This window comes from Cadophora gregata (assembly GCF_030347475.1).
Source record: "Cadophora gregata isolate MNR1 chromosome Unknown scaffold_4, whole genome shotgun sequence".
Lineage (NCBI taxonomy): Eukaryota > Fungi > Ascomycota > Leotiomycetes > Helotiales > Ploettnerulaceae > Cadophora > Cadophora gregata.
In genome coordinates, this window is record NW_026695927.1 from 87,337 (window position 1) to 107,191 (window position 19,855).

The 19,855-nt window shown below is 49.3% G+C and overlaps 9 protein-coding genes across 9 annotated transcripts; 2 read left to right on the plus strand and 7 right to left on the minus strand.

Moving 5' to 3' along the window:
- Window positions 1–1,420: 1,420 nt before the first annotated feature.
- On the minus strand, window positions 1,421–2,740 carry ONS95_009733 (uncharacterized protein). Its single transcript, XM_058503291.1, has 3 exons — window positions 2,547–2,740; window positions 1,927–2,464; window positions 1,421–1,867 (listed from the first exon to the last, which is right to left on the minus strand). Exons 1-3 carry the CDS (start codon window positions 2,650–2,652, stop codon window positions 1,546–1,548), a joined length of 966 nt encoding a protein of 321 aa, XP_058360003.1. The 5' UTR covers window positions 2,653–2,740; the 3' UTR covers window positions 1,421–1,545.
- Window positions 2,741–3,123: 383 nt separating this feature from the next.
- Window positions 3,124–5,421, minus strand: ONS95_009734 (uncharacterized protein; the record flags this gene model as incomplete). The annotated part of the gene is made up of 1 exon (XM_058503292.1): window positions 3,124–5,421. One exon carries the CDS (start codon window positions 5,419–5,421, stop codon window positions 3,124–3,126), a length of 2,298 nt encoding a protein of 765 aa, XP_058360004.1.
- Window positions 5,422–6,272: 851 nt separating this feature from the next.
- On the minus strand, window positions 6,273–8,600 carry ONS95_009735 (uncharacterized protein; the record flags this gene model as incomplete). Its single annotated transcript, XM_058503293.1, has 2 exons — window positions 6,273–7,944; window positions 7,990–8,600. 2 exons carry the CDS (start codon window positions 8,598–8,600, stop codon window positions 6,273–6,275), a joined length of 2,283 nt encoding a protein of 760 aa, XP_058360005.1.
- Window positions 8,601–9,592: 992 nt separating this feature from the next.
- On the minus strand, window positions 9,593–10,318 carry ONS95_009736 (uncharacterized protein; the record flags this gene model as incomplete). Its single annotated transcript, XM_058503294.1, has 1 exon — window positions 9,593–10,318. The coding sequence occupies one exon, from the start codon at window positions 10,316–10,318 to the stop codon at window positions 9,593–9,595; it is 726 nt and encodes a 241-aa protein (XP_058360006.1).
- A 302-nt stretch (window positions 10,319–10,620) lies between these two features.
- ONS95_009737 (uncharacterized protein) lies at window positions 10,621–13,422 on the minus strand. Its single transcript, XM_058503295.1, has 3 exons — window positions 12,363–13,422; window positions 11,682–12,302; window positions 10,621–11,631 (listed from the first exon to the last, which is right to left on the minus strand). Exons 1-3 carry the CDS (start codon window positions 12,530–12,532, stop codon window positions 11,031–11,033), a joined length of 1,392 nt encoding a protein of 463 aa, XP_058360007.1. The 5' UTR covers window positions 12,533–13,422; the 3' UTR covers window positions 10,621–11,030.
- A 257-nt stretch (window positions 13,423–13,679) lies between these two features.
- ONS95_009738 (uncharacterized protein) lies at window positions 13,680–15,251 on the minus strand (the record flags this gene model as incomplete). Its single annotated transcript, XM_058503296.1, has 1 exon — window positions 13,680–15,251. The coding sequence occupies one exon, from the start codon at window positions 15,249–15,251 to the stop codon at window positions 13,680–13,682; it is 1,572 nt and encodes a 523-aa protein (XP_058360008.1).
- A 216-nt stretch (window positions 15,252–15,467) lies between these two features.
- ONS95_009739 (uncharacterized protein) lies at window positions 15,468–16,326 on the plus strand (the record flags this gene model as incomplete). The annotated part of the gene is made up of 3 exons (XM_058503297.1): window positions 15,468–16,030; window positions 16,085–16,189; window positions 16,248–16,326. 3 exons carry the CDS (start codon window positions 15,468–15,470, stop codon window positions 16,324–16,326), a joined length of 747 nt encoding a protein of 248 aa, XP_058360009.1.
- Window positions 16,327–16,905: 579 nt separating this feature from the next.
- ONS95_009740 (uncharacterized protein) lies at window positions 16,906–17,862 on the plus strand (the record flags this gene model as incomplete). The annotated part of the gene is made up of 2 exons (XM_058503298.1): window positions 16,906–17,053; window positions 17,102–17,862. The coding sequence occupies 2 exons, from the start codon at window positions 16,906–16,908 to the stop codon at window positions 17,860–17,862; spliced, it is 909 nt and encodes a 302-aa protein (XP_058360010.1).
- Window positions 17,863–18,138: 276 nt separating this feature from the next.
- Window positions 18,139–19,808, minus strand: ARP6 (Actin- protein 6). The gene is made up of 2 exons (XM_058503299.1): window positions 19,230–19,808; window positions 18,139–19,150 (listed from the first exon to the last, which is right to left on the minus strand). Exons 1-2 carry the CDS (start codon window positions 19,669–19,671, stop codon window positions 18,243–18,245), a joined length of 1,350 nt encoding a protein of 449 aa, XP_058360011.1. The 5' UTR covers window positions 19,672–19,808; the 3' UTR covers window positions 18,139–18,242.
- Window positions 19,809–19,855: the final 47 nt, after the last annotated feature.

Sequence of the window (19,855 nt, forward strand, 5' to 3'; positions counted from 1 at the left end):
GTGACCACACCACACTGCTGACCCACACTTACTGCACACTCACTCAACCCCTGCTTCGAATCTTGTTTCCTATTTGAGACCGGCGCTTCTCTATATGTACAAGGAAACTGGATTGGATTGGATGTTTTAAAAGAAATGGAAGGGGGAGGAAGGAGACTATAAGCTAAGGTTACTCTTTTGAGTATATATGTAGACCTGGGATAGAGACGGAAATGGGGGTGGAGATGCGGAACTTAGAGGATTAAATTGGGGATTTTGAGTCGGGGAGGGAGAGGGAGAGGGAGAGGGAGGTATGTACATCGTTGGGTATTGTTTGGGCTGCACGGTAGAGCAGGATGATAGCTAGCTAGCTGTGTTTTGTGGTTGTGTGGTTGGGTACATATATGCAGGGTAGGTGGGGATTACTGTATGTGATGTGATGTGATGTGAACTGAAGTGAAGTGATGTGATGTAAGCGGAGGTGAGCTGGGGTGTAGGTAGGTAGGTAGGTAGGTGTGGAATTCGGTAGAGGGACGCAGAATGGAATGGAATGGGTGGATGATATTGGAGGTTAACATTGGATGAAGGATACCTACACTGCACAGGTACGGGTTTGAAAAGCGCCTTTGAAAACAGCTGAGCTGCGCTGCGAGAGAATTCGAAATATCTCAGCCTTAACGGTCAAGCCTCCGCTGAGAGTGACAACCGGCAGCAGAACGGGTCTTATAAGTAACTCACTGCTCTGCCAAGTTAAGCACAAATTAACATACTCTGTTGCTTCCTCCCATTCTCTCTTTTTATTTAGTTACTAAGTTTTGGGTGGGGAGTAAGTTACCACTCGTCTTTTACCTATACCTATACCTACACTTGCACTTGCCTTCAGATCGATCATGAGCATAAGCATGAGCATAAACATATCTATCTACAGTTCATGTCGACTCGCCTAGGTACTTTTCTTCTCGAAGATAAAGATACCTCCGACCTAACGATATGCTACAACAGAGCACTATTACAGAGTGTTTGAGTCTCACAGATAGAGTACCTGCTCCTACAGCTCCATCCATCCTGCAAGAGGGGCACATGCTGAAGGAAACAGTGGAATGCCACGCCTTTTTTCGCAACGAGAGGGATTAAGTGCTTGAAGTTTAACAGTGATGTAGAAACCGCAGAGAGAGATTCCTAACATCTTAGATGGAAAGGAGCTTGGGGGAAATGGAGGGACGGGTCCCACTCAAGGAGCTGAGCTCTGTCGTAAGAAGATCAACTGCCTCATGCGGACGAGACGGGGAATAGTTCTCTACCTGAATTTCGTAGCAGCACTAAGCAAGAGGGTGGGTGGGTGGTCTCCCAACCTGGACTATCAAATCCCAATATTCGAAGCATGTTGTCCTAGGATCTGAAAGTTTAAGCGAACCCGACAGTCGGTAACAGTGTAGTATAATTCTTTATTTTTATTTCCACTCCTCTAAGTTTCGCTCAAGCAAGGATACTCAGCCATGTCGCTTCTCTTCTCTTCATAGGTCTCATATATACATCAACGGTAATGGGGAGGGAGGATCATATCAATCATATCGCTCTACCAGCCCTTCCAACCTGGATAATCTCTCCCGTTCGCTGCTCATCACTTCTCAGGACGGGCCACGAACTACCGTCCGCCTTGACAAAGGTCACCTCCAGCTTCGTGCCCATGATCTTGAATGTGGAGGCCGCGGTGTCGATTGGTCCGAAGAGGGGGACTGTGGTTTTGTAGCGTTTTGGTGGGGTGTCGGTTGTGATGAGGTCGAGGGATATTTCGTTTGGGAGGAACTCGACCTTGGCGGTGTCTTTGTTGATTTTCTTTAGGAAGAAGGAGGCGATTACCGTGGTTGCTGTTTGGTAGAAGTCGTGTCTGTGAATAGCTTATATCAGTACTCTCTTCAAGCAAAGACATCCGCAGTCGAAACTCACCTCACTGTCTCCAAGACCTCCTCTCCCGCAGAATTCCCGCCCTTCTTCTTACCACTTCCTACAAACATATGTCGCTCCTTCGTCTGACACCCCTCAATCTTCATAAACTCATCGAACTCCAGAACCCTCCGCTTGCAACACGTATAGCCCTTACTGCCCTCATGAAAGATCGGCACCCCAGGATGAAACACGCACTTCTCGCCCTCCCTCTCCGCGCCCTCATACTGGAAGCCGCACGCCTTCCGTCTGCATATCTTGCCCTTGGGGATCTCCAAGCTGGGTTCGTCGTCCTCGGACTCTGGTGGGGGTGGTAGTGGGGTAGGAGGGGCTTGGGGAGCTGGAGCTGCGACTGGGGCGCGGGGAGCTGCTGGAGCTGGGGAGGGGGGTTGGGATACTTCTGCAGAGATTTCTACAGCTTCGCCTTGCTTCTTTTCGATCGTCGGGGGGAGGTCGGTTGTGCTGTGCTTGCCAGTTGTGCAGGGTGTGATGGAGAGGAATTCGTCGAAGGTTAGGACGCGAGGCTTGCAGCATTTCCAGCCTGTGAGAAGCTAGTTAGTAACTATCCTACAAGACCTTTAAGAACCAAACTTTGAATTCAATGTGTCGTGTATCGAACTCACCCTTCTGTCCTTCATGGAAAATTGGAGGGCCTGGGTGGTAATTGCACTCCTCCTCTGGATCTGTAAACATCTTCCCACACGACTGGTGAACGCATTTTTGTGCCATGCTGAGCTGTAGACAGTGTTAATGAGAGCTTACGCTAGGAAATCTACGCGCAATCTCGAGTGTTTGGAGTGCGTTGAGTGTCTGTTGATGTTGTCGAGGTGGGATGGATTTTGAAGCCGAATCTGATGGAACTGCCAAAAGCGGTGAGTTGATTCGCGTCGGCTATTCGATGATCTGCAGCCATGCTTGTTTATTGGGCGCTCCCACTCCTAAACGGTAGCTGCTCTCGCTGCTATCACTTTTTTTCTATTTAAAGACGGTACACGGGTTCTTAGATTGGCAATTTATAAAATATCATATTATTCAAAAACGCTAACGTTGATACAATGCAATTCACAAGCGCGCCGCCCTGTTGTGGATGCTTGCTCAGAAACTCCCCCAAACCAATCATGCAGTCTACTCCCAGAAATCTCTCCCTATGGGGGATTCCCAAACTCCTATATTCGCAATACGCCATGATCCGTGCAGAGACTACGGCAAATCTCTTTCTCTCCCTTCTCCAAAAAGATATCCTGCCTCCAGACAATACGCTCCGCCGCCAGCCATGCCTCTCTCGCTTCCCCAGCAGACCACACTTGCGTCCACGATTCCACTCAACACGCCCTCCATCGCACCAAGGACACCCCATCCGATGAAACTTGCCACAAGACCGACGACGTAGGCGTACGCGCTGCCTCTGATACCCGCACCTTCTGGCATTGCTATGTTCAATTGGCGAGCTGTTGCGACCCAGCCGCCGAAGCCGAGAGCCATGGCCATGATGAATCTGGTTGCGTGAAGGAGGAGCTTCGCTAGTCTGTACGGGAGGAGAGGTGTTGTTTGATGGTTTCGGGCATTGAAAGAACGCGGTGTGAGTGTTGTCGTAGGAGCTTGAGGACTGAGGAATGTCATTTGACTTAGTCCTCGAGCTGAAGGGTGGAGCGCTTGCGAGTGTATCGCAGCGTAGGTAAGGGTCAAAGGATTGGTGAGTGCCGCAATTGGTGTCGGAATCAGAGAGTAGGCGAAGATGGTTACGACGCTCATAAGGCGGCGTGGAAGTAACAGAAGAGGGAGCCGAATGAGAAGGGCGATTAATGTCGACAAGCAGATAGTACCGAAGATTGTAGAAGTTGCGTGACTGAACGCAGCCACAACCACCTCTCTCGGTGCTGGTGCTGGAATAGCATTTCGGTGAAAATACCATTGGGAAACGGTGGCACCTGTGGTCGCTCTTTGAATTCCGCTGATCACAGATAATGTCCAAATGTACATGAGCACAAAATAGACAGCCAACCACCAACTTGTCGCGTCGATAATAAATCTGGTCACCGATGTCGATAGCTGACCACCAAGGAATACTCTTGTAAACATTCCTAGCCACACCCAAGTCCATACTACCACAGCTCCCAAGGTAGCAAATCCCATCCCGAGAAGAGCAGGGTTGGCAGCTAGGATCCTCGAGGCGAACTCTAATATCCCGATTGCCTTGTTCAAGGAATGGCGACCTTTGTAAATTGTATACACCCATACCACCGCAAAAATTCCAGGGATGAAAGATAGCCACCTCATTGCCTTATCCTGAAGACTGTGTCCATGCGCAGCTCCCTTGTAGCTGGATACAAATGGGTATAGCGAGAATGAAAATAGAATGACCGGAACTGATAGTAAGATCAAGTGTACCAAAGATCTCACGAATGACCGCAGCAGGGCAATCCAAACGAGAGATACAATGATCGAGACCAAAGTATCGACGGCAAAGAGGTGGAACGAAGCGTGTAATGTCGTGTATATCGTATCGCCGATAGTCTTGCTGGGGGTTTCCGTATGGAGGAACACAAGGAAGAAGGTGGCAAACAAAGCTCCGAGGCATATTAAATACAGAGATCCCCAGAAAACGTCGTGTTTCGGTGCTTCAGCCATTGTCGTAGCTATGGTAGCAGGGACAGTCTCAATCGAACTTGCAGGTCGCGATATCCCGGCTCCAGCTATACGACGTGCTTCCGCGTCTCTTTCCTGCCGGCTCTGTTTAGAGTCTGTGGGTAGTCTAATAGGTCCAGACTTGGGTGGTGATCTGAAATTCTGGAACGCAGGCGGGCTGTCCTCCATTTCCACAGCCAGGTCATCTGGCGGGTCATCGTCCTCTATCGTCGACTCGAGTCCAACATCCTCCATCCTCCCCCGGCCTCTGCTGCTCGCCTCACTACTCCTCTGTAAGCTCTCTCCATCCCTGTCACTACCCTCTTCCCCTATCGTCCCTGGTGTCCGTCCTCTTTCTCTCATACTCCTGCCGCCTCCAGTCCAGCTACTCTTTATCCCCCGCCCTCTTCCCCTGTCTTCAGTAGCTCTGCCGTCACCATCTTTGGCTGTCTCCACTGACTCATTACTCGCCTCCGGGTCAGTCTCGTGGCTCTCGTCCAAGCGCGCTATGGGGGCGAACGTCCTCCTTGACTTCTGCAAAGCAAAGAAATCCGCGGTCTCCCTCTCCCGTTCCTCCTCATCGTCCTCTTCTCGGAAGTCATCCAAAGCACTGTGAAACAAAGGCGCGTCTGGGGCTGCAGCAGAGTAGCGAGTGAAGTTGAAGTTGGAGGTCGACTGATATGGGTTCCCAAGCCGCGAGGAGTATCCACGGGACTGGTTTCGTAAGGGCTGGCTGGCTTGTCGGTATCTATCGTTGGGATTTCGTGGCAGAGGGTCGGCGTTATCAGGTTGTACGAAGTTCGAGAATCGCGACTGTGATTGAGCTAAGAACCTCGAAGCGTCTGAGAACTCCTTATTAGATGAAGCTCCCATAGTAAGACTATCATTCCTGTTTCCAGGACATCTACTCACATTCTGAGAACATCTTCGAATCCCATGCGGTGTGCAGATAGCTCGAAGCTGCGGTTGTTCGAAGTGACCGATAAGGCCGTCACCGCCTACAGAAGTGGAGTTTCGTGCCGAGTCCTTTATTGATACTGCAAATATGAGGGTAGGTGAATAGGCGTCCGATAGAATATAATACTGTTTTGATTTGAAGTAGAGCTGTCACCCAGAGAAGAAAGGGAAGTTGTTTGGGTGAGAGTCAGTCACACGCCGAGTGGTGAGGTTAGGTGCAGTCTAATCCAGGCAGAAGATGAGGCGGTCGGTCGGTGGCAGAATCAGGGATCCTTGTCTTGACAAAGCCACCGAGAGCTGCGTTGCCACGGCTTATTCAGAAAGGAAACGCAGCGGAATGAGAAAGAATCATGGAAAGAAAGTAGCTTTGATGTAAGAATATAATGTTGCTATCTTCCTGTTATTTTGAGACGATAATGAACGGGGCATTGGCAGCTGATAATGCTCATCGGATCTTCCATTGTTGTCATGCAGGTGGCTGCAGGCTAGCCTAGCTCACCACGTGATACCTACCTAATCTGCGGCTGACTAACTGTCTCAGAGGAATGCCAAGGTAAACTCGGTACCTAGAGTTCCAAGCACAACGAGATGGTCCCGAGGTTGTTATTAGACTACTGGATTTATATAACCTCCTAGGCTCGCCAGGTAAGTGCAATCCCTCAAGTATGCGCAAACTACCCTATGTGTATCAAGCCTCCTGGCCTTGCACAATCCAGCTGGGTTCCACGATCCTAGATCGTGATTCTGGAACTCCATGTCGAATTCCCTTATTCCATCGAAGCCTCAAGCATAGCTCTCCTGTTCGCATCTTCCTCGACCCATTTACCTATCCTCTCACCCACATCCCCCACCAAACTCTCATACTGTGGACCTGGAAAGAAGAGACCGCAATGCGCTCCAACCTCGTCAACACCTTCCATATACACTCTAATCCAACACTTGTCTCTCTTCCCACCATATTCAGGAGGCAGCATGCAGAACTTCTTGTCCCGCTTCGGCTTCCCATCATCTGCTGAAGCTACGGAGCCCTGCCTCGTCCTTGGCTCAGGGTTAATCGTAGCTCTCCGTTCCTCCTCTTCTTTTTCTTCCTCGAGCCGTTTCTTCTCTCTCCGCTTCTCCTCTTCTTTCTCCTCCTTCAGTCTTTTCTTCTCTTCAGCTTTCTGTAACTTTTCGCGATCCTGCCGTGCCTTCTTCTCTCGCTTCTCGACCAATTTCTGTCGATCTCGAATAGCGCTGTCGCGATCCTTCACGGCTTGTTGATATGCTTTCATGACTCGCTTTTGTTCTTTTTCAGCAATCTTCCTGGAATCTTTGTCTGTATATGCATCTAAGTCGATAGCTTCCGGCTCTGTTGGCAATGGTGGAATCGGAGGTAGAGATGGCTCAGCGACCGAGGGCTTTATTTCGAGTGATGGGTCTTCAGCTTCTTCTGTCTGAGCGACAACCAATGGTTCTGACAAATCATCATCTTCAATCGGCATAGAATCAATGTGCTGCATTGGAGCTAACTCCTGTATATCATCTTGCACGCCCGAATTCTCGCCAAGCTGTTGCATCTGAACCTCGATCGGGGAAGCATCCGGCCCATCCTCAAGAGGCTGTGGAGTGACGGTGCCATCACGATGCTCATCGACAGATATCCTTGGTGTAGAAGGCGTAGGTGTACGTCTACCCTCCTTCAAACTCATGTCTTCCATCTCAACTTCAATTGGTTTCAAATTCCCATCCTTGTCCAATATTTGTCCTGGCGGAAACTTTGGTTGCTTCGGTCTTCCAGTACTGGCTGTGTAATAATTGACAAATCTGATCCGCCGAGTTGGTAGTCGATATCCTGGACCTGGTTTCGGAGTATCATCAACATCTTCCAGGGCACGAATCCGCTCATATCTATTCTTCAACCCTGGATAATCAGCCATGCAACCACCAAATTCCAAATGTGACATGAAGTACTGCTTCGTGGCGGCTGTAAGGCCATCCGAGTGCTTGTTCACGAAATGCAAAACGTTGGTCCAGCCTTTGCGTTCAGGTAATCGTACATCGTTTGGAAATGGTGGGTTGAAGAACGGATCTTTTGGTGGTGGACTTGCCAACGGAGATGTGATGCTCTGCACCAAACTTAACGAGGAGTCTGATGTGATAGTCGATGCAGCATAGCTCGATTGACCTGATGGAGAATTCGTTCCACTTCCAACAGAAGACTGGGGTTTCGGAGGATCTGGCGCTGGACGAAAAAGACTACCTAGACCACTCACAACCACACCAGGATGCATTCCAAGAAATGGAGTATCAAAGTTGATTGTACCCAAGATTCGGTGTCGAAAAGGCTTCCCTGTCGCCGGAGACGATGGCTTTTGGAGGGCTACTTCCGCAGACAATAATCCTCCCATACTATGGCCTAGTAATACGACTTCCGTATGCCTATTCTCATGTGGTTCAAGCCTGATGATATTGAGCATTATCCTACTAGAACTACACAAGACTTACCATTTACTGAAGTCATCCCTAGCAAAGTCAATTGCCTTTCTCGATTTGTATCTGGGATAGATCTTGGTATGTACGACATGTGTCTCCGAAAGAGTAATTGTGAGAAGATTGTGAACATGCGCTGGGAAGCTCTGAAAACTTGTCTCGTTCCCCATAAATCCATGGATAAATACTAGCAGCAAAGTCCTTCTGCCGTCCCGCCCAGACTCTGAAGGTACTAATGAGTGTGTAGAGGAAGATCTTGGATCCTCAGATCTCCATTGCTCTGATATCAACTCGCTCCTCCTTGCATCATCGCTTGTATATGGGGGTGGAGCAAAGGCCTGTACTGAAGGTGTTCGTGGAGGGAGAGGAGGTGCACGACCGCGAGACTTTTCTGCTAATTGAGCAGGAGTTGCAAATGATGCAGACGGATTGCTGTACTGTTCTTCTTGTCGAGCTTTCTCTGCAAGTTGCGCCGGTGTAGCATAATCGGAAATCGTAGCACCTTGTCTGTCTCGTTGGGCTTTCTCTGCAAGTTGAGCTGGGGTAGCTAGATCGTTGAAATTTGGACCAGATGCGCCGGCACGATCTTTTCGAGCTTTCTCGTCAAGTTGTGCTTGAGTCGCCATGTTGAATATTATCGAAGTTACGGTAGAAAAAAAGGGCGCAGCATGTTGTTTATTCTTCAACCTGCGCGGTTGAATACAAAGTTGGAAGCTTGGTAACCCCGCAAAGCAGTCAAGAAATCCAAGTGGGGTTAAGATAGGGCGATAAGGACAAGGCAGGGCCTTAGCACGCGGGTGCTGCCAGGAATAGCTTGCACGCTACCTCATCCAGGCGCCAGCCGGACCAGCAGTCGGTAGCAAGTAAATTTGGTACTACAGTAGCAGGTAAATTTTTCTAGGAAAGCTGGCTATGGCCTCCTCAAAGCTCGTTCGTATTCCTCAATTTACAGACTGACAGATTATTACTTCGACTCATAAGCCCCGTTACAAAGTTACGGGTTTGTTATCTCGGGATTTCGTTATTTAAGGGCAGTTCATTCCATTCACCTATTCAAAGCAAACAACATCGCCGAATTCTATTAGCTTTCTCTATAGGCTCACAACCTGCATTGAACAAATATGGAATTCCCGATTCCTCTATTCGTCCTCCACAAAAGAGACTATTAACTTAAGATCAAGGTTTGTCTATCTCCAGATGTACCTTCGTAGCGGGTGAGTAAGATCATGATTAAAGTTAGTTGAATACTATATGTCAGAGGTTTAACCTTATGTAAAAAGACTACAGCCCTCTTTGGACATCAAAGATTTGTGTCACTCGATGCAGATAAAACAGGCTCCTGGTTCTAAACCAAAGCCAATGAAATCTTAAGCATCACAACACTCAACTATTATCGTAATTCCCAACACTCATTCTCCGAAGAACTTTTCCGGTTTTCACTAACAGAAATCTGCATCAAAAAGTCTCCCAACAACCATCCTGCTCCCTCTCCTGCCCCTCTCCTGCCCCTCTCCTGCCCCTCTCCTGCCCCTCTCCTGCCCCTCTCCTGCCCCTCTCCTGCCCCTCTCTCCCCTCTACCATCTTCAACTTGTCTCTTGGATTTCCGTTGTTGGCACGATCAAAGATAGCTTAGATCGACCCGCGGTAGAGGTATCTGAAGCTGCCTAACGTCCTCCAACCTCTCCTCTTCATCTTCATAATCTCGATCGTTGACAACCCTAGTGAAAAACCCGAGTTCTGCTTCCAAATCAAGATAGTCTTGGTACGCCCCAGCCGTCTTGTTATCAATCCATTCTCCTGTTTTCATAGTGATGACTCTAACATTTGACTTTGGACAGTGCCCAAAGGAGAAATCTCCAATGTACTGAGTATAGCAGCACAAGTCTCTAGGGCCCAAAATATCAACACTTTGTAGCTTAGGAAAGTCATAAAGCTCTTGCGAGTTATAGTGGTACCAATCGTCGTCTTCCTCTCCTCGTGAATCAACCAAATCAACCCTCAGATGCTTGATATCGTTCAGCGGATAAGTCTTCGGCCTCCCGAGTTGATCACTTTTTATCTGGATGATATCGTGATCAAAATTGACCCAGATATAACTTGGGCCGGGACAGTCGGACCATCTCTGGTAGCTGCAGTGATTTCGAGACTCATGACAGGCTCTTGTGACAGCTGGCGGTAGGGTAGGCGACCAGCGGCCTGGTATTATTGATGAGGGATAGGGGAGTTTAACAACTCGGTCATCTATTGCAAGCGCCCAAATATGTATTCGAAGTTCCGGAATAAGGTGTGGGAACAGGTGAAAGATTTCCACCTTGATCTCGTTCTCGCCAGCGATTGACGACATAGACAAGATTTATATGCTTTGATGATAAGCCTTCTGAGATTGTTGAAGTAGAACTCAGTCGATCGATGTGTAGTTTATTGAACTTGAGAAGCTGATTTGAGAGCAGGATCATCAGAGTAGGAGGAGAAAGTGGGAGGTAGCTGGCAGGGAATTCTAGGTAGTATCATAAATGGCACCACTTTTGCAACGTTGCCAAGCACGTTTGTCCTCTTAGGATCCCAGTTGAAGGTCGAATATAGTCTCGGAATACTAGAATATCGAGATCCTTTAAAAAATAGTCAAGAAAACTTTGAAAATTCTGACTTAATTTTCGTTAATTGGAGAAGTGAATCTCGAGCCGCCAGTAAATCTCTAGGTCTCGGACTTCGAGATCAAGACAGGAAGTAGTGTCGTGAAGCACAAGATCAAATAGTGGGCAAAAGAGGATGTACAGCTTAGTTTGACACCCGCCAACGATCGTTATTAGCACATGCCACTCCTAGTCGAAAAGTGAAGCCTCAAAACTCAACACTATTTGAGATGGAGTATTTGACATTCTAGTACTCCCAGACCTCAGAACCCAACAAACACCAACTATGCATGGAAATACAGCACACAGACCATGATTGGAAGTGTATTTTGACATAAGGAATGGATTCTATATACAGGTGCTCAATCGCACACATGTTTTTCAAGCAAAGAACAAAGCAATCAACACGAGTACAGCTCAACCTTACAACACCAATCCCATTCCAGCTAGGACACCACCGACGGTGACAAAGACGGGGATCGTGAGCATCATCATGAATGGTGGGATGACAACATTGTCAGCAGCAGAGGATGAAGTGGACGAGCCGCTGGTGGTGCCGGAACCGCTACCGCTGTTGCTTGCTGCTGAACCGTCCATCTCAACCATACCAGCCGAGTACGATTCTCCTCCATACTGACTGGGAGTGACGTTGTCGCCGAGTCCAGGTCCTTTTCCAGCACCATTCTCCATGAACTTCTGGGCAAGAGCAGGCATGGCTGGGATCAGGTCGTTGGTGACTTCCCAGTCGTCGCTGGCAGGCGGGCACTCGGATGCGGTGGTGGTGGGATTGTATCCTCCGTCGCCCTCTGGGTTGGGGGTCTTCTTGTATGCGGCCTCGAGACGAGTGAAGTCTGCGTTGGGGGCGACGTTTCCGTTGGTGGTGGAGACTAAGCCGAAGCCGTTGGCTTCGGTGGTGTACTCGTATGCGAGACCGCCAGAGTAGACGGATGTCATGTTGCTGCTGTACAGGGCTGCGACTTCATTCCAGTCACGTCTGTTGGTGATGCAACCAAATTCGGCCATGCTGGATCCAAATTAGTAACATTTTCTCACGAAGATTCATAAAATACTTACAAAATAGGAGCTCCGTATCCAGTGTAGCGCTCAACCTTCTTGTCCCATCCGGCTCCAGTGAAAGTGTTTGGGTCGCACCAGGAGTAATCGTTCAAGGCAAAGAAATCTCCACGAACGCCATCAGGTCCACAGTCAAAGTAAGCAAGTTGCTGGTCGACGTTCTCGGCAACATCTGCAGCGGCATAACCAACAGGGATATTTCTGTATTTTCTGGCCGAGATGTACGCCTTCATGTCTCGTTGCAGAGCCTTGATATATGGCGCAGCAATGGTATTGTTGCGCTCATTGATAACCTCATTTCCGTTGATGATGAGGAGAAGATTTGAGTACTTTTGGAAAGCATCGATAGTGGCGAAGATGCTTTGGAGGTAGTTCTCGTTGTATGACTGGAAGAGAGTTTGGTTGTTCTGACGGTTGAGAGAGAAGTCGGGGGTGTTTGCATCCAAAGCGAGGTAGATGCCAGCGTCTGCCAAGAGCTTCATACCTTCATCGTGGGAGGCGGAATTGTCGACTGTGTACACGCGGATGGTGTTGATTCCGAGCTTCTTGAAGTTGGCTACATCGCGTTTGAGGTTGGGGATGTTAATGAGGGGGTCTGCTGCATCCGCTGCTCCACCGGGTCTGGATGATTATCAGTATGGAAGTCCGGTTTCTGGGGGAAGAACCCATGTGGAAACTAACTGGTAGGCGACACCACGGACGTAGAATCTCTTGTCCCCAGCAAAGAATGCATTTCCCTTTACTGTAACTGTTGGGAGGGCACCAGAAGAAGTCTGTCGTGCCTCGAGATTAACTGTGGGAGTAGCAAGGGCAACCGCAGCGAGCGATGCCACAACAGCTGTGATCTTCATTTTGAAAGCGCGTGTGAACAAAGATAGGGGAAATAATTAGAAGGGGAGCGAAAGATGATAATGGAATAAGAATGCCGGAACTACTCTCTGAACGAGTGAAGAGAAGTTCGATCCGGTTACAGGATGAATGATGGCACGTTTGATGAAGGGACGAAGAATTCAATTGAAAGATAGATCACATCAAACAAACAAGAGGAGAGAGAGGAAAGGAAAGGAAAGGAAAAACCTTAGATGGCCAGCCACGAGCTGATATGGTCTCAACCAAGAAACCAAGAGCCTCCAAGAGCTCATCATATCCATACTGAGAACTCCCCGGTTTGCAATAATTTTAGATGGCTGTCCGCTTGGAGCAAGCCTGGGTCTTGGAGGCTCTTGGAGGTTCTTGGAGAGTTCTTGGAGTTGATGAGGTTTAGTGCTGGCCCTGCTTGCTCCCTGCTGGAAACGTGCTCCGCCACCGTTGGCGGCTGCTACCAAGGACCTTGGCTGCGGGCACCATCCAACCACTGCGCGTAAGTCTTACTCACCAATTACCGCCAATCTTCCCCTGCCCCTACTGACTTTGCCCCTGCCGATGTCCTGTACGAGGTATTTCTTGGGCGTGGTTACAGTACAGGGAGCGCTTTTTATCCACTGCACTTGGCTGCTTTGCCGCTGATGAAGGCGAGAGTTCGGATTTCAGGGGCTGGGAATGCCAAGTTGGAAGAGGTGAGGCTAAGCGAGGATTCGATTTCGAGTTGTGACAGACAGATCGACATCATCCAAGAGGATGAGATGGCAAGTCAAGCTCCTACAGAATAAAATGTAGAAGAGTCCACGAGTTCGTGTTTCAGGCTGTATTTGACAGTTCAGCGGCCCTACTAATGAAAGCATACGTGATAGCCATTGCTGACCGCCCATGTAAATTATGTACATGGATTGGAATGTCAGGGGGGCTTGACTTTCTGCCAGCTTTCGCTTGACAATCAATATGGTCACATGAGCACATGAAAGAGCAACATAAGGTAGTTTTGGTACAGAGTGAACAAGCAGTTTTCTTTTGTCTACCGAAAGGTGTATCATAATGCGCCATACAAAAAAGCTCAAAGTCACGCGTATTATCTCCGTCAACCCAGCCAACTGTCATACAATTCTACCAGCCCAATTTTGTCTAGTCCGTGAACTTGATTCCCTTCTTTCCTTCAACATCAATGTAGCCACCTCTATAGCTGCCACGCTTCTTCTTGTTCTTCTCCTTGGTGAATCCCTTCCCCCTAGTCACAATGAGATCCTCATGGGCTTTCTGAGCATAGTCGTAAGGAACATATGCGTTGCTAGACAAGCGATCGTCAACCTTGATATCCTTTGGAATTCTGGAGAATGGCTCGTTCGTCTTCTTTCTCTTCAAGACTGGGTCAGGTGGCAATGGCGGGTCGAGTTCATGAGCCTTAGATGTGGTGATTGTCTCGGTTACCTTGACGACCTTCGATTCTCCATCCGAGTCTTTGGTGGTTGCAGTGACAGTTTTGGTAATCGTCCGAACCTCCTCTTCAGAGTCGCTGGATGAGGAATCAGACGAGGAGTCAGAGGATGATGCTGCCGATTTTTTGGGTCCATCGGAGAGTGTAGCACTCGTGTCGGAGCTTGCAACAGCCTTTTTCTTCTTCGCATCCTTAGCAGAGTCGCTATCAGAACTGTCAGAGTCAGATGAAGACGAGTCGGAGTCTGAGTCTGGAAGAGGAGTCTTCTGTGCAAGAGAATTGGTAGAGGAATCGGAGTCGCTTTCAGAATCGGACGAGCTACTCGAGTCTGATTTCGAGGATGATGATGATCCGCTGTCTGAACTCTTCTTGGTGGCCTTCACCTTCTTGGTCTTAATGTCTGTATCTGTACTTGAATCGGATGAAGAGTCGGAAGAAGAATCGGAGGACGAGTCAGATGAGGAGGAATCACTCGAGGAAGTGGCTGCGGTCTTAACTTTCTTTGACTTTGGGGCTTCATCTTCGGAGCTCGAATCTGATCCAGATGAAGACGAGTCACTGCTGGATTCGGCCTTTCTCTTCAGACTGTTGACTTTGGCCTTGGGAGATGTAGTCTTCACGGCTGGGGCTTCTTTCTCGTCATCTGCGTCGCTGTCGGAGCTGGAGGATGATGATGATGAAGAAGAGGAGCTTGATCGCTTGGAAGCGACCTTCTTTGTTGTCGGAGCATCTGCCATCTCAACATCGCTATCCTCATCACTGCTGCTGCTGCTTTCGCTACTGCTTGACTCTTGTTTCTTTGCCTTTTCTTTATCGGCCTTGGATTTCTTAGCAATAGCCTCCTTCGCTACCCCCTTGTCGGCAATCTTATTATTTCCCTTCAAAGTGGACCACTCGCTGAAAACCGTGCTGAGAGATGGTATGCCTTCAACTTTGCTTGCCTTCTCGCCTCGATTTTCGCGCTCCGCCTGAAGTGCTTGACTTGCGCTTGTGAATTGATATTCGGCGAGAAAAGCTCCGACGAGCTCGAGCAGTTGAGCCGGTGGTGAGGACTTCGCAGGTTCTCCAGCAGCCCGACGCTTGAGGAGTTCTTTGGCAAGTCGCTTGTCTTTCTTGTTTTTTGACCGGTCCTGGGTCTGAGGCGTGGGGATAGAAACAGGGACAGCCTCGACTGGTTTTGATGCAGCAGGGAAAAGCCAATCAGGTTGTGGCGCAGTGCTCCTCCGCTTCCCGAGCTTCTGCGTGTTGGGATTTCCAGACATGGTGAGCCGTTAATTGATGTGGTGTTCGAAGTTGAGGAACCTCTGCTGCAAGCAAATTCGAGCTTATCGCCAAAAAAAAAGTTTGGGAGCCAAGTGCGGGAGCACTAACGGAGTGCGGCCGACTGTGCCAAGCCCTCAATTCACAGCTCCATCTCAGAACGTCACGACAACAAGCGCAGACTCGCAACCTCAACTCACACCATTGACCTCTCCACGATGCGACGTTCACTCCGCCAGCTCGCGGCAGTAAAGCCGTCACGGTTCCTGGAAGCCGGTACACCCACCGGTCTCTGCGGGCTCTTTACACACGCCGCCCCTCGCTCAACCCTGATCTACCTATACTCAAGTACGCTCGAGAAGCTGAAGGCCTTTCCAGAATCCTCCCTATACCGCCAATCGACTGAAGCACTGACCAAACACCGCATGGCCATTGTTTCAGCTGTCGAACCAGAGGGCTACAAAGCATGGGCTGAGAAGGCAAAGCAGACGCTCAAGGAACATCCCGAGGTGTTCAATACTGCGGAGGGAAGCATGGCGCATGATGAAGGTAGACATGTAAAGGAGGTGATTGGCGGTTCACAGTTCGTTACTAGCAAGCCATATGATGACCATGATGAGCTCGTGACAGAGTGGGATGGTGAGAAGGACGAAGGACCACAGTTGGAGGGGAGTAGGACAGCTATTGAGAGGAAGGGCCAGAGTGAGTGGGCGAAGGAGAGGCCGGGGAGTGATGTTAAGACAGTTAATTGGGATCCGGAGCCGCAATTGACTTCTGAACAGTACGCTGCTACTAAACTTTTTTTTAGAAACTGAGCCCTGCTAATATGGACCAGAATCTCAGAAATCGAGAATAAGATCGGTGCTGGTTTGATCGAGGAGGTTATCCAGGTCGCCGAGGGAGAACTGAAGCTGGTGGATGTTTTGGCAAAGGCGAAAGTGTACGTTGTTCCACGGGGTAATTCGGTTGGTCGGAATGCTTTACTAACTCAATTGCAGATGGGAAGATCTAGAGGAGAAGCCAGTTGAGGGCCAATGGGAATACTTCAAGCGTTCGGGCGTATTGCAAAACCCATAGAGCAAGCTCTTCCACCGTCAAAATAGTAGACCGACTCGATCGCGAGAGGATGTATAGTATTGCGGACTTGTAAATAGAAGTACAGGTTGTCTCTGGATCAGGTTTTTGACTTTTCAGGTCTGCTTTCCTCGCCGTCAAAGTTGTTGAGATTTGGAAGCATCGAACATCGATGATATGCAGATTGGGACAGTTTTAGTCCTCGGAATAATGAGGCTTCTTACCTAGACGGAGTTACCCCCCATGAGGGGTTTGCGGTCCATGTAAACATCACCTCGATTGGGGCTAAGGTAGAGATGCCTGGGCAATGCCCACCTTTACAAAACCCAGGTAGCCAAGTTTCTGGCCCGTACCCTCACTCGACGCGATTCAGAACCAATGATCCTTCGGATACTTTACCTGCGTTCCAGCTGGATTGGCAGGATAGAAACCCAGTGGTTGGTTCAACACCCATCAACATGCAGGATGTGTCATGTGACTAAAACTGCCGAGGCGCTAAGCCTTACCAGATCGCGTCTGTCTTGGTTTCGCTCAAAGCATGGCCAACCTAGCTATCTCAGCAACAACCTCACCCATTGGAACATGGATGTCCTCCTCGATAGTCGCTTTGAGCGGGTGGAGAAAGCGTTAGCGACCTTGATAACCTCAATTTCGACCTACAATCCGGCTCCTGCTCTTGCCAACGATTTGGTTGCAGCAGATGCAGAGCTCAGTGAAGGTCTTGAACAATGTGAGCCTTTTCGTCCCTCCACAAGTTACCCTCACTGACACTCCCCAGTATCAACACATCAATCGAATTATGCGAGACTTTGTGCCCTCCGAGAAACATCCAGCGCGCTTGACAACCAGATCCGGGACACGCTCATCCTTCTCACTACGACCCGACGAGATCTTCTAGCAATACCAGCGACAAACCTACCCACCGCTGTTAACCCGATATCCTACTCTGAGCTCCTCAGTTATGCGCGCCGAATAAGCAAGTACACTTTGCCCCCTACATATCGGGAGCCTATGGCTGGGGATGCCCCCGAGACGGGAAGCAACACGCCAAAGGAGCCCAATTCGCAGACACAAACAAACGGCACAAATACCCCAGTTGTCGCGACAAATGGAGAAACACACAGCGTAAGGGAGGGAGATGCTGGGCAATCACAAGCTTCGCAGCATCCGGGTGTCTCGAGCAATTTGTCACGTTGGGAGCAATACCTCAATCAGCCAGCTGATTTGCCGTTTGTGCCCTGGCCAACAGAAGAGGCGATCAGGAAAGGTGCATTGGCTAGTATACAAATACTGGTTGATCAGGGGATTGATCCAGCAACATTTGACCCTGAAAAGAGTGCGGAGCTAGAGGCTGAGAGGAAGAGGATTACTGAGGCGGATGATGCTGTCAGGGAGCAGGAGAGAGTCGAAAGAGAGGATGCGAGAAGGAGGGAGATGGAGAGGAGAATGAGTGGCAGCGGACCTGCTCCGGAAAGAAGAGAAGAGCAGCCCAAAGTCTTCCAGTTGGAGACCTTTGACGATGATGACTCTGACGGATGAGGGTATCTGGAACTGTACAGGTCGACTTGCTACGGAAATTTGCAATAGATGGATCCAGGATTTGGATATTGAGTTGTGGTCGGCTTCTCCAGATCTATCAAATCCACATACCATCATTTCAGATATCCTGCAATTTCCACCAGCTGGCTTCGCCCAAGTCAAGCTGAGCCATGCGGACTTTGTCACGGAATCACCCTTGCTGGTGTCTACTTCTGCCTCTGACTGCCATCTCTTCAAGAGTTTAGACGAAGTCACGTTGATATCCTTTGACACTGAGCGATGGCAGTTAATCATACCCAATAAATAAATGGACAATACGAATTTGAACATGTTTGAATTGGGTATCATACGTGCTGCACCTGAACGCCGGACCCATTTCTCTACCTTCCTCCAAACTTCCTTGCAACCCATGCAGCTCCGTATTCCTCATACTCTTCCTTAGTGACGCTCAGTTGTCGTATTTTGTCTTCATCCTTTGCGAGGTTCGCACCTCCTTGCCATGTGCTGATGATGGGGTCCGTGGCCTTTGCCACTCTAACAATACACTCTGCTGGAGCCAATCCTCGGATTTCCGTCTGCAATCTAGCTACAAACCCTTCAATGTTTGCATTTCCTCCCACAACCACAATGTTTGCCAAGAATCCGGGCCATAAACCGGGGGGCAAGCTCGACAGACTGTCGAAAACTTGTTGAGCGATGCCACTTTGCCTTAATCCGATATTAGTTGGGTTGAACAGCAGTTCCGGGACCGTGAAGCGCTCGTTTCTCAGAGTCACAACATCTTCTGAGGCACCCATCGACTTGCCTTTCGTCAACTCCTTTAATTTCGTCGCAGCTTGAGGATCATGGTCCCGAACAAATCCTTTCGTCTTTGCGTGATAATCCGGCAGAACATAATCCTTGGCTATACCTCCTCCAGTCTCGTAGTCAGGCCGCCTATCTCCTTTGGGTCCTTTCCATGTCTTCTCCATATCCCCACTGAAGTCCTTCGCCACATAAACTGTGGCTTCTTTGATCTCATTGACAAGGTATGTCTCATTTGCTAGATCGTACTGTCGGACGCAGATCTGTCGGTTGAGATAGTTCGTCAAAAGCTTTCCACCAACCTCGAGGCGTCTGATGGATTTCTGGAGGGGGCGGCCGAGAAGAAGAGGCGTGATGGTGGTATGAGAGTAGCCAGAATCGACTAACATTAAGATTTCTGCGGGAAGAGTCTTGGGCGCATCTGCGGGACGAGGAGGAGCTTTGAAGTAGGATTGGATATCGTTGTAGGCATTCATGGCTGGGCCTGCTCATAATCAGTCACACTTATTATACGTTATTTTCTTTCTCAACGGCACTTCCCTGCCCATTGCGGGTATACATACCAGTAGTACGTAGATATCTTGCGAATCCAAACTCCTCAAACACGATCTGATCGCAATGACTCTGCAAGACGGGCAAAGCATTGGGGGCTTCCGTGAGTATCAGTCCCGTCTCTTTCGGATCGCAATGAAGCTTCGCCTTCGAGTCGAAGAACTCATGCTCCCAAATCTCCTTCTCTGCCTCCCAGCTCACAATATAGCCCTTCTCGACTGGTCTGCGGAATGCCATTTCGCTGAAGTCTTTGCATGTAGACACCTGCGACCCAATGTAGACTTTCCTGTCTCTGTCTTTCGCTAGGCAATTGGGAATTATCTCGTGTACCGGGTTCTCGATCGAAGCAGACGAGAATCCTGCCTTAATCGTGTAGGCGCCATTGTCTACGACGAGGGTTTTCAAAGGCGCTGCCGGGCCTGAAGATTTGGTGTGACGCTGAGCTGGAGCCATAATTCACTCGCAGGTCCCGGACTTGTATCCGACAAGTGCGCGACTCGGAAGATAGCTTTGTGGCTGAAATGAGTAATTTTGAGGCTGTTGATGTTGACATCTTAATGAAGTCGCGTGGATCCCAGGATCCAGCCGGGCTCGTGCTGCAAAGTCGGTCAGGACCGCATTCGGTTTAGCGAGGGGT

What these genes read in the sequence shown, in the direction of transcription:
- ONS95_009733 (XM_058503291.1), bottom strand. Translation starts at nt 2,652, where the DNA reads ATGGCACAAAAATGCGTTCACCAGTCGTGTGGGAAGATGTTTACAGAT. An exon ending in TTTCCATGAAGGACAGAAGG is followed by an intron (nt 2,465 to 2,546) that starts GTGAGTTCGATA and finishes AGCTTCTCACAG; the next exon opens with GCTGGAAATGCTGCAAGCCT. An exon ending in GAGGTCTTGGAGACAGTGAG is followed by an intron (nt 1,868 to 1,926) that starts GTGAGTTTCGAC and finishes AGCTATTCACAG; the next exon opens with ACACGACTTCTACCAAACAG.
- ONS95_009737 (XM_058503295.1), bottom strand. Translation starts at nt 12,532, where the DNA reads ATGAAGATCACAGCTGTTGTGGCATCGCTCGCTGCGGTTGCCCTTGCT. An exon ending in GTCCGTGGTGTCGCCTACCA is followed by an intron (nt 12,303 to 12,362) that starts GTTAGTTTCCAC and finishes ATAATCATCCAG; the next exon opens with ACCCGGTGGAGCAGCGGATG. An exon ending in GGATACGGAGCTCCTATTTT is followed by an intron (nt 11,632 to 11,681) that starts GTAAGTATTTTA and finishes ATTTGGATCCAG; the next exon opens with CATGGCCGAATTTGGTTGCA.
- ARP6 (XM_058503299.1), bottom strand. Translation starts at nt 19,671, where the DNA reads ATGGCTCCAGCTCAGCGTCACACCAAATCTTCAGGCCCGGCAGCGCCT. An exon ending in AAGATATCTACGTACTACTG is followed by an intron (nt 19,151 to 19,229) that starts GTATGTATACCC and finishes GATTATGAGCAG; the next exon opens with GCCCAGCCATGAATGCCTAC.